The following is an 11,885-nucleotide window of genomic DNA, read 5'->3' on the forward strand; positions in this document are numbered from 1 at the left end:
TAATTTAATTATTAACATTAATACATCTAAAATTATAACAAATTATGATATATTAAAATCCTTAATCACATGGTTGAAATTTATAAAAATAGTCAACATAATATAATTAATAAGTAATTGAACAATTAAGTAATTGATATAAGTTGTGCAAAAATAAGTTAGTAATCCTTAATAAAATGGTTGATTTTTCTTAATATACACAAATTGATTACAGATCTCAATTTATACTCCAATGGTTATATTTTTAATCAGTCAATGAGTCAAATTTCATAAATCTATAATTAAAACCAATTATAGTAAACTTAAATCCGTAGTAACGTTGACCTGTATGAAATAAAAAAAAGAATATAGTTTCAACTAAATCAAAATACAAAAAATAAAACCTGATTATTTTAATTGACCGGTAGTAACGTTGATGGATTGTGAAGACAGTCATAGGTAGGCCGATATGTTGTAGATAAAACGTCCGGCTGGTGAACAACTTCATCGATGGTGGACGGTGAATTTGCCAGATAGATGAATTGAATGTAGAGATCCGTGGAAGATGATGGATGCGTGAAAGAGGAGATAATTGATTTGGGTTTTTAGGTTAAACTATGACCGGTGTATACAGAATAATATAAATAATAGAAATTGATATTAATAATTATAAATTGCATTTGAATCATTAAAGAGATTAAAGAGAATTGATTGTATATAATTCTAATTTATTTTTGATTTATTTTATTCATATGGAAATTAGAGAAGTGCTAAATATACATAGAAACTTTAAGAAACAATCAATAAGAATATGTCAAGTTGACTTAAAGTCTTTTGTTTTAATAGTATAGTTAGATTATTATAAGTAATTTAAGAAATGCAAATACTATAGTAAATTACACCTTTTGTCCTTTTCAAATATAACAAATGTAACTTTCATCCTTAATCTTCATTAATTACACCGATCACCCTTTTGTATTAATGATTTTTTTTATGGTTTTCCTTCTTTCCATTTCTACTTACTAATGTGTAGTTTTTCTGTTAAAAGTCTGGTTAAAGTACCACTTATCCTGGAGGGTAAAATATAAAAATTACACAAAAATAAAGTCATTAGCCTTGAAATGAAAAATCTTTTTAATGAATTCTTTTCCAAGAACCCATCATCCACAAAGTCAGTTACGGGAATGGACGAAAACAGTGACAGATTCTTAACATTACGATGATTCATGTTATTGATTAATATTAAGGACAAATGGTTCAATTTGTCACATATGTAAAGAATAACTGACTTAAGATACGGAATAAGTAGTTAATGAGTTACAATAAAGGTTTTGCCAACTATAGCTACCCTTTCTTTTACTTTTATTAAACGTACCACTTCTTCAAATTTTATATCATATTGTAAAGACAAGTTTTGTTTTTCTTTTTCTTTTTGTCATATTTTATCTTTTTCTATCACTATTATTTTAAAAGACATTTTTTCTAAAACATTTTGTTTTGAAACTTTTCTAAAATAACCAGAACCATTTATTTTTTCTTATTTAAGGTGGACTTTTAGGTATTAAAAAATCTTGTTTAAAAAAAAAGATCCATCAAATCTACGTTGATAATACTTTATTTCAAATAGTAAAGGAAAACTAGTAAATTATAATTCTATTTTTGGATACTTGACGACTATTTTAGGACATGATAAAACATCATTTTATAATTTGAAACAAAGATACAACAAATAATTAAATAGTACATGATCACAAACTATATGTAAAATAATTTTTTTATATAACGACGACTTTATTGTATTTAGGCTATCGCACTCTTCAAATTAGGAAAACCTCGTTACTCCACTCTGACCAGAATACGTTGTTTTAACCGGATCCACATTGACTTCAGAGTTTTGTTTGAGCATTTCCCCGAAAACTATACTGTCGGCCGATACTTGACAGTCGTTGCGCCGTCACAAGAGCAGAACTCTCTAGCATAACACACGAGACGAAAACCCCGAGTGAGCTTGAGATTCGAACTGAAAACCTTACACAAAGCCTAACTTAAATCACAAGAGGTGGAATTTAACTATGTAAAATAAATAGCACTAAGACCAAGCGTAGTGGGGCTTTATGCCCGACTTTTTGGACTATAACGCCGGAAGCCCCCCCCCCCCCCCCCCCCCCCCGCGCGGCGTTTTGGGGTAAATTTTTTTGAGCGTTTTGTGTATAACACTGGTGGAAGGCACGAAATTAAAAAAAAACAAATAACAAAGTTAAGGCTTTATGACTACACCCTATTTTTGTAAAAAAACCACAACTCTGACTGGGCGCCACGTGATGCATAACGTCTAGAGGTAAGGCTTTATGACTACATACGGTTTAATATAAACCACAAAATTAAAAACAAATAAACAAACAAACTATAACATGATTACAAGTTTACAACCCAAGAAAAAACATTATTATTATTCCATTCCAATGTAACTTATGAAACCAGACAAGTCTTACTCAAACTCAAACAACCTAACTAGAATATTCTTAAAAATACCAAATCCGTTAAACCATCCAATCCCCAAAAGTAGTAAAAAGAAACCCATGCCCCCCCCCCCCCCCCCCCCCCCGCGCGGCGTTTTGGGGTAAATTTTTTTGAGCGTTTTGTGTATAACACTGGTGGAAGGCACGAAATTAAAAAAAAACAAATAACAAAGTTAAGGCTTTATGACTACACCCTATTTTTGTAAAAAAACCACAACTCTGACTGGGCGCCACGTGATGCATAACGTCTAGAGGTAAGGCTTTATGACTACATACGGTTTAATATAAACCACAAAATTAAAAACAAATAAACAAACAAACTATAACATGATTACAAGTTTACAACCCAAGAAAAAACATTATTATTATTCCATTCCAATGTAACTTATGAAACCAGACAAGTCTTACTCAAACTCAAACAACCTAACTAGAATATTCTTAAAAATACCAAATCCGTTAAACCATCCAATCCCCAAAAGTAGTAAAAAGAAACCCATGAACCGGTTTGTGTCACAAAACCGGGTACGGACAGCGTCACAATCTTACACACGTGTACACATATAGCCAAAGACATTTTATAAAGACAGCTAAGTAATAATAATAATAATAATAATATAAGTCTAAGGTCAAATTATCTTGAACCAGATCCGCCATTGAATTACACATAAGCTTTCCCTTTACAAACCCTAATAACACACACCCACATACACAGTTACACAGTTAAATACACATACATATATATATATATATATATATATGTAGACATATATGATATATCTATGTATTAGATGGAAATGGGAGGCACATGTTTAAGGAGTGAGATGATGGTGGTTGGGAGTAGTGGGTGTTATTCAAAGGCTTTGGTTGCTGTTAATATTATTCTTGCTTTTGTTGATGGTGTTATTGCAATCCTTGCATTCTATCAGGTTATTATTATTATTATTAATTACAAGTTTATTATTTATGTTTTTTCAGTTTTTAAAATTGGGTTGTTACTTGTTAGTTTGATAATTAATTATTTAAATCAAATGTCAAATGTTAATTTGCAATAAATTATTTTGGTTTTGGAAATGAATGTGAAATTGGGTATTAATTGTTTGTGCATTGTGTTTGAAGTTTGAACCCTGATTCTTGATTTTTGTTAGATATACTTTGGTTTGGAATTGCGTACGAGTTGTAGAAATCGCTAGGCGCTAGTCGGGCGGTGGGGTAGGGACCAGAGATTAACCGGGAATAGTAGGGATTAGTCGGGATTAATCGGATTGGAATTCATATGTAAATTTTTAAATATAATTTTGACCGATTTTGGACAAATGGGGATTAATCGGCAACAAATCGGTGGGGTGGCGACTAGCGATAATCGGGGATTAATCGGCGCTTGGTTGGGATTTTTACAACAGTGTTGGCATGATATATTTGTTTAGTGTTATTAACATGTGATATTTTGATACCTTGTGTGTCAGTTAATAAGAATTCATTCCAGGAATCCGCAAAGGGGCTGGACTCGCCAGAAAGTAAGTTGCAGATATTATGTTACATTATACTGCTTTTAGTTATACATTCAAATTTGAACATATTAGGGGATAGTGAATATGATACTTATAGGAACCTATAGTATTTAGGGTTTTAGGTTCGAGTTATGGGCCCGGTTTAGCTCTGTATATTGTAAGATGGTAAAATGTTAGATTGATTTCCATTCGATATAGAGTTATAATATATAGAGCTAAACCGGCTCGTGGGCTTGTTCCTAAAACACTAAATATTATATGTTCCAAGAAGTACCATATTCATTATTCCCAAATAAGTACTGTCAGTTGTCACACACCTAAGCTTAGAAGCGAAGTCGCTTAACTTTGTGTTGGTTAATTTACATCAAAACTACCTTATTTTAGTCGATTATATATATATGCTATTTTTCCTAATTTTACTTTCAACATCAAAATTTAACCAAAACAGGGTCGTTTTGAAAAGTTTAGCATCTAAGCTTAAGTGTGTGACAATACCGTATTCACTTTTCCCATATATATGTATATATATATTAAAAGAAAAACTTCACCTAATAGTAGCCATTTTTTTTTGTTAAATGTGAAGTCAAACTGGAAAATAATCACAAAATTGTAATTAATATTCATAAATGTTTCATTTGCCTTGCTAAATTTTAAGGCTTTTAAACATATATATAAAAGTTACATAGTATTGGAACACCTAATGAAAGTTAAATGACTTTAAAGGAGCAAAATACACTGTGCTTGAGCTTGACTTTAGTACGGCACTCGCTTGCTATTGTATAAAGTTATCCCTATATTTAACTTGTACTAATTCATTTAAAATCGAATCGCAGGTCTTTCATCTAATGATCGGTTCTTCCAACACCGGTAGGATTTTGGAATTTTTTCTTAGTACCTTTTTAGATATTTGAGTTTCTTTATGTCGTAAATGGCGTTGGTTGTTTTCTTTTACCTTATTGGCAGGCTATGGTATTTATTTTATACTAACTCTTGTTGCTGCTTGTAAGAACTGGATATGCTGGTCAAACTCATGCGGTTTTGTTGTTATGGGTATACCTCTTTCTCTCTTGTGTGTTACACGGTTATGCACTTGGATTATTATTATTATTTTTTATTTTTATTTTTTTTGTTTTTGCAGCATTGCCCAAGATTCTGTTTCTTGCAGCATTTCTACTTCTTCTATCTTTCTGGTATGTTTCATCTTAAGTTATATGCCATTATGTCATATACAACATGTTGCATATATATGATACTGACATAACTTATTACATTCGTATATACAATGTAATTAATTTTAGGGTTGACTTTTACTGTTTTACAGGGTTGACCTTTGTCATCAGGCAAATGATGAAGACGAGGATGACGGTAGTCCTCGTGAATCTTTGATAGAGAAATCATATAAGCCTAATTTGAAAATTAACACTCTAAGAAGATGTTGCTCTTTTCGTGTATTCCCTGTTGGCAGCCGTCAACAAGCTGTGATATTGGTATACTAATTTATCAATCTATTTTATTTTATATATTTATTATTAATATGCATATTATAATATATATTATAATATATTGATGATAATATTCATAATTCTTGTAACAGGTGACTCTGTTAATACTTGTGTTAATGCTGGCATCGGCTGTGCTTATATGGATCGGTCTGGGAAAGAATCCTATCGATTCGTCAGTTGTGGCACGGGTACGAGTTATTGATATTCAGTTTTATGTTTTACAAAGCAATTTAATAATATGTGTATATATGTACGTCTTGCAGGTGTATGTAGATACTTTTGCTGTTGCAATGCTTTTATTAGGAGGTGCTCTAGCGTGCTACGGTCAGCATCTTTGGTACCTGCTAATATTATTGGTTTTTAACTTTCGTTTTAGCTTTAAGGTCTAAAACGACATATTTTTTTAATATTCTTGGTTTGGTCTTTCTTTTACATTTTTTTTGTTGCAAACTTGCAATTATCAGCTTTGAAATGATTTTCATTTATATTACAAACAGGATATGTGTTGGTCTCAAAAATGAGTAAAGTGCGATCAGAGAGGACGTCTTCCGAAATGTGGAAGGTAATTTATTCATGTCTTGAATACGGAATGCTGATGTGGGCCATGTGGCATATATTAGATTTAATTTATTTTTTTGCAGGTTGCTGGACTTGCCTCAGTTTCGGTTATTTGCTTCACCTCAAGTTCGGCTGTTGCGTTTTTCACAAATATACCGGTATATACTTTTTGCTTACTTTATTCTACTTTGTCACTGAATTCATGTTTCTCAGTGTTTCCTTACCGGGCTGGGCTGGCCCGTTTCATTTTTTACAGGTGCTGTATCATTGTGATTGGCGGAGCATTAAAGGGATCTATGTCATGACATATTCAAAAGTTTGATTATTATTATTGTAATAGTTAGGGGTGTTAAACTGGCTGTGTTCGCGTGCTGATGGGTCAAACCCGACACGAATCCGAACACGACCCGGACCCAAAAGTCATGCAAGACATGTGAACCCAAACACGGCCTGCATTTGCCCGAGTTGACCCGAACACGACCCGTTTGACCCGAAAATTTTAATTCTAATTTTTACATATTAATACTTCAAATTCACACATTTTTGCAACAAAAAAAAAATATAAATTTGCATAAAGTAATTACATTTTAAATTTTAATCATGAAATATTTTGTCAATTTCAAGTATTTAGATTTTGGCATAACTGATTCAATTTATTGCATATAAAAACATTAAAAAAAATAAAATAAAAAATAAATGGGTTAAACGGGTCAACCCCTAAACCCGCCGGGTTGACCCGAACCTGACCCGTTTAGCACCCGAACATAACTTTGTAGTCATATTTAATGCATGTTTGTGCAGGCTCGTCTATACCTTCAGCTATTGTATTATGGATAATGAGAGAACTTCCGCCATCGGTTGCAACTAATGTACCCGAAGAAGCAAGAACACTTGCATTTGTCAGTGATTATCCACCTGCAACCGAACCGCAGCAGCATTGGACTACTATTGCCACTGCACAAAATCAGGTACTTTTTTTATCCTATTTGTGTATTATTATTTATAGATTATAGATAAATTTCTAAAACTTTTTTGAATTAATTGGTAATATATATTATATATTTTATAACCACAGGTATCAAGGGCAACCCTTATATGACTGCAGTTCAGCAAATACAATTAACAACTCAGGAGTGCAGCCCATAATTGGTATTTTGATTTTGCTAGTTTAGTTTAGGTACTTGTATATACCACCAATCTTCTTTTTTCCTCCTTAAATCTGTTTTTTATTATATTTTTTATTTTTTTTTCATTTAAGCTTAGTATTTGAATGTATGCATATTGCCTCCAATTGTCTAATATTTGGTTTTGAATAAAATCATGTTCTGACATGTTAGTATTTGAGTTTCGGTCCGCATTAGTATTAGTATTAGTATTACAAATATTACAGATTTTAATCTGACATGTTACTAGACAGAAATCTGATCCGGAAGCAGACGCCAAACGAAACAATTTAATCTGACATGGATCATTTAGTTCATAGATGTTACAAGTTTTATGTCATACATATGATGGTTGTATCTTGTATGATTAATTGTATGGTAAATAAAGTTGGCATTAAGATCATGTGTGTTATGGTTTATTTTCATCATTTTTTCTCATTCATCATGTCTGTGTCACTTCAGTGTCAGATCAACTTTTCTTCCATTAAACCGCATTATTCAACCCATATTATGGTTCATTCTCATTATTCTTCACCGTTTCATTTTATTTAATAACAAAAAAAGAAAGAGAAATAAAACAACGTAAAGTTGATTGGGTGCGGGGCCACCCACCGTTCAACGTATGAGCATGACCAATTGACCACGCTCATTCTGGTCTCGTAACGCATGAAAGAAAAGGGAAAGAAAAGGGGTGGCGCGGTGTTTAAATGACACCCTTGATGGCCATTCATGAACCATATCGGTGAGCCTAATAATATTTTGTATATACTTGATATTTCAATTAAACTTATTTTGTATTACAACAAAGAACTAAAAGCCACTTTTTTTTTCTTGTAATTTTTTATGGTGTTTATTTTATTATCTCGTTTATTGTAAAAACCAAACCATATTATGGTGTTCATTTTATTATCGGCACCAGACACAACCCAAAGTCAGTATACGAGTAATGGGATATCGGAAAAAATGTTGATACACGCGTAACGCACCAGGTGAGAAATTCAGTACCAAAGGAAAATTAAAATGTTGATACACGCGTAACGCAACTTGATACGTGCATAACTTGACATCGAATGCGTAACTAACACCAGAACCGAAAAAACCCAAACCGGACCGAAACAAAACAAAAAAACTGAACCAAACCTAAGCGAAACCATAACCAGATTCGAAAAGAAAATTAAATAGAATAAACTGAAACCCAAGCAAAACGAAACTAGAAAAAACAAGACAGGATTTTAATAATCACAACTTAATGTCATTGGCCGATAATACTCCTAACTGAGAATATTTCTTGATTTAAAAATTTTAATACCAACATAAATATATTATTTTGTTTTATATAAATATTTAAATTATTAAATATATATGATTATTTACTAAGTTACAAGTCTTTTTGTTTCAACCTTGGAAAGACAAATTCTCTATTGATGTATTCTTAGTGTTTATGTTAACTTAAACAGACGGGTTTTTTTAACCGGTTAAAGTATCAAATATGGTTCGGGTCAAAACATTTTATGATTTTAATGAGTTTTGGTCCACGGGTTGGTTTAAAAAGTAACTATTTACAACTTTTTTTAATTGACTACTTAATTAACCTATCATTTATGTTAAGTTTATTATCTTAAAAATCCACAAAAATATAAACACTGGACTACATGTTTTGGTTTTCGGGTGGATAAGACAACTTCTTAAATTTGGAATACAAATGTTAGACATTAGCACACTATTAATCATAGATAAATTGACTTTGTATATCCTTATATTATTGAAGACTTCAAAAATATAAATTTTATATTGAGCGAGTTATACTTGCACCAAAAAATGAGGCCGACCTTAAAAATCAGCAAACGTTTGCTATCTGTTTCTGGGAGATGAAAAATATTACCATTCTTCAGATCAGACAGAAAATGATTCGTAAAAGAAAATATTAGTTTCTTGATGTTTTAAATGACCTCAAAATATAAGGTTGTAAAGTTATAGGTTGGTCCTAAAAGCTGATATTGCTTAAAATATAAACTAGCAAATTGGTCTATGCAATGAAACTAAACTATATGTGAAAGTACAGTATGATACCTGTGTTATAGAAGCCGAAATCATATTCAGAATTAATATTGGAACTCACACTTTTATTCTTAAAAAAATCATATACCTTTAGATAAAATGATTAATTTCAAAGAATGATTCACTTTATTTTTGTTTTGCAAATGAAGATTAATAAAAGACAAGCTCAATTATTATAGATGCTAAGTTTGTTTTCGAGACAATTTATTTTAACTCATGGTCAGTAGTTATGTGTTACATTATCTAGAGTTAAAAACAGAAAAATATGGAACTACTAAGTTTTGATATAGAAAGTAAAATTACAAATAAAACTAAAAATATTATGTATAAAGAAATATTTAGAGATTTATGAATTTTCTAACAACTTTTTATTTCTATATTGTGTAATCTGTAATTTATTCTATCATATAATATATCTTTATATCTTTTGAGCATATTTTGTATTTCACATTGTTATATTATTTAACTAATTTACTTATTCTAACCCGTGTGTACACGAGTAGCTAACCTATACTATTTAATAAATAAAGCTTTATAAATGTCACATGTCATCACTATGTTGATCCTTACAAAAATTTTCCTCTTCTCTCTCATATTAAGTACATTTCTCTTTTTAGTATTTCATTTTAAATTTTTATTAATTCCATCCTAATTTAAAAGAATTAATACCATCATTAATATGTTAATTTTTTAATATAAAATATATTGCATTAGTTATTAATATTAGATTTTTATAAGTAACCAATACGAAACGATGACTTTCTTTAACTGGTTAAAGTATCAAACATTGTTCATGTCAAAATAGTTTAAGATTAGAATGAGTTTTGGTCCACGAATTGGTTTAAAAAAGTAGTCATTTACAACTAAGTTTTGATATAGAAAATAACAATTAAATAATTTATGATTTATGAATTTTTCTAACATTTTATTTCCAAATTGCGTAATGTGTTATTTTTTTACCGTATAATATATCTTTATATATGTGATACATTTTTTTTATTTCACATTATGTTATTATTTAAAAAAAACTTATTCTAATCTGTGTGCTATACGAGTAACTAACCTAATGAATAATATATGCTACTTTCATGATTACTCAACTTGTCAATTAATTTGTTAAATGTAGTTGACTAGTAAATAGTTGTTGTAATTGCAAGCTGTGCAGTAATCTGATGACAAACATGTGCTAGTTATATATATATATATATATATATATATATATATAGGATGAGGTTACTGTACAATAATTGCTTAACGTATGATGAGTACGCGAGACGCTCAAAGGTAAAAACAAAAACGCTCAAAGGCAAAAACAAAAACGCTCAAAGGCAAAAAATTCTAAAACACTCAGCCAAAATTTAAAATGCTCAGCCAAAAACCTAAAACACTCAAAAATGGTTTTCGTGAAAAAAAGTAAAAACTTGATTGATTAACGATCCAAAACTGTTTTTTCAGTGAACCAATGATTGATTAGATATGTGCTGATGATTCTGAGATGTTTGGATGTGATTTCATGGATCGATTTCGTGAATATAGGGTATTCGCTCTCTCTCTCTCTCTATATATATATATACCTATTGTACGTTAAAGTATTATTGTATTCTCTCTCTCTCTCTCTCTCTATATATATATATATTTGATTATTTATTGTAATGAAGTTAATAATTATATACGTAGGATTTGATGATGAAAATGGTTTCACAAATAAATTAGATGTTATAACTCGGTTTAAAAGTTATATGAGTTTGGTGAGATCCATGACCCGCTTCCTTTCTTTTAATATAAAATTGTTTCTTAGTTATAAATAATATCTTTTTTTAAAAAAATCAGATATTAATTTTTAGTATATCCCTATAAATTAGGAATTTCATTGGCAAATATTTGGTGAGATTAATTTTTAATATAATGAGATGTTATAACCCGTTTAAGGACTATCAGGGTTTGGTAAGACTCATACCCGTGAATTCGGGTCAGATGCATGATAAGCATTCATTTAAAAATCAAGCACTCTGGTGGCTTTCATAAATGAGGGGAGCGACCACATCGCGACACGTATGATTTTTGAACTTTCGTTTATATATATTATAGATATATATAGGTTGATTTATTTTGAGAACACTTTGAGTTTTAAGAACTCGAAAGAACTCAACGTAACAATTTTTTTGAATTCTTTTACACATGTAATATGTAATTGTAGGTAACGTAAAAAAATTACATTATTTTTTACGCACCGAATCGACTTTTACACACATGTAACCAACATTTAAACTTGTGTAATCATAAAAAAGTCTTTATTCTCTCTCCTGATTTATTTTTTAATCAAATTTATTCCCAGTCACATATTCTATACTCATTTAATTAAATGTGTGGTTCATATTAAGTTCTTAAAGTTCTTACAACTCATTATCAAATATCCATCCCATATATATATATATATATATATATAGTAGGGGCTTATCCTAAGAAGATGGGTGTGTCTAAAAAGTGTAGGAAGTAATCTGGATGGTTAGATCTTGGTAGTTAATGGTCAAGATTAAAAGATGGAAGGTTGACTGAATTGAGGTTGACTAATATTAGTGTGTTGTGTGTTTTTATTTT

General features: G+C 30.4%; 1 protein-coding gene across 1 annotated transcript; it reads left to right on the forward strand.

Moving 5' to 3' along the window:
- The first annotated feature begins 3,109 nt into the window (after positions 1-3,109).
- LOC143550458 (tobamovirus multiplication protein 1-like) lies at positions 3,110-7,380 on the forward strand. The gene is made up of 13 exons (XM_077041097.1): positions 3,110-3,424; positions 3,962-4,012; positions 4,840-4,873; positions 4,970-5,056; positions 5,145-5,196; positions 5,328-5,493; positions 5,601-5,696; positions 5,772-5,832; positions 6,006-6,070; positions 6,150-6,224; positions 6,323-6,382; positions 6,843-7,034; positions 7,142-7,380. Exons 1-13 carry the CDS (start codon positions 3,287-3,289, stop codon positions 7,163-7,165), a joined length of 1,101 nt encoding a protein of 366 aa, XP_076897212.1. The 5' UTR covers positions 3,110-3,286; the 3' UTR covers positions 7,166-7,380.
- The last annotated feature ends 4,505 nt before the right edge of the window (positions 7,381-11,885 follow it).

The sequence above is a fragment of the Bidens hawaiensis genome, unplaced genomic scaffold, assembly GCF_021521415.1.
Source record: "Bidens hawaiensis isolate Kalapana, Puna unplaced genomic scaffold, B.hawaiensis_p1.1 tig00016042_1, whole genome shotgun sequence".
NCBI classification, from domain to species: Eukaryota; Viridiplantae; Streptophyta; class Magnoliopsida; order Asterales; family Asteraceae; genus Bidens; species Bidens hawaiensis.

Coding starts and splice junctions, on each gene's coding strand:
- LOC143550458 (XM_077041097.1), top strand. CDS start 3,287: ATGGAAATGGGAGGCACATGTTTAAGGAGTGAGATGATGGTGGTTGGG. Junction 6,071..6,149: donor CGTCTTCCGAAATGTGGAAG/GTAATTTATTCA, acceptor ATTTTTTTGCAG/GTTGCTGGACTTGCCTCAGT. Junction 6,383..6,842: donor ATGTCATGACATATTCAAAA/GTTTGATTATTA, acceptor ATAACTTTGTAG/TCATATTTAATGCATGTTTG.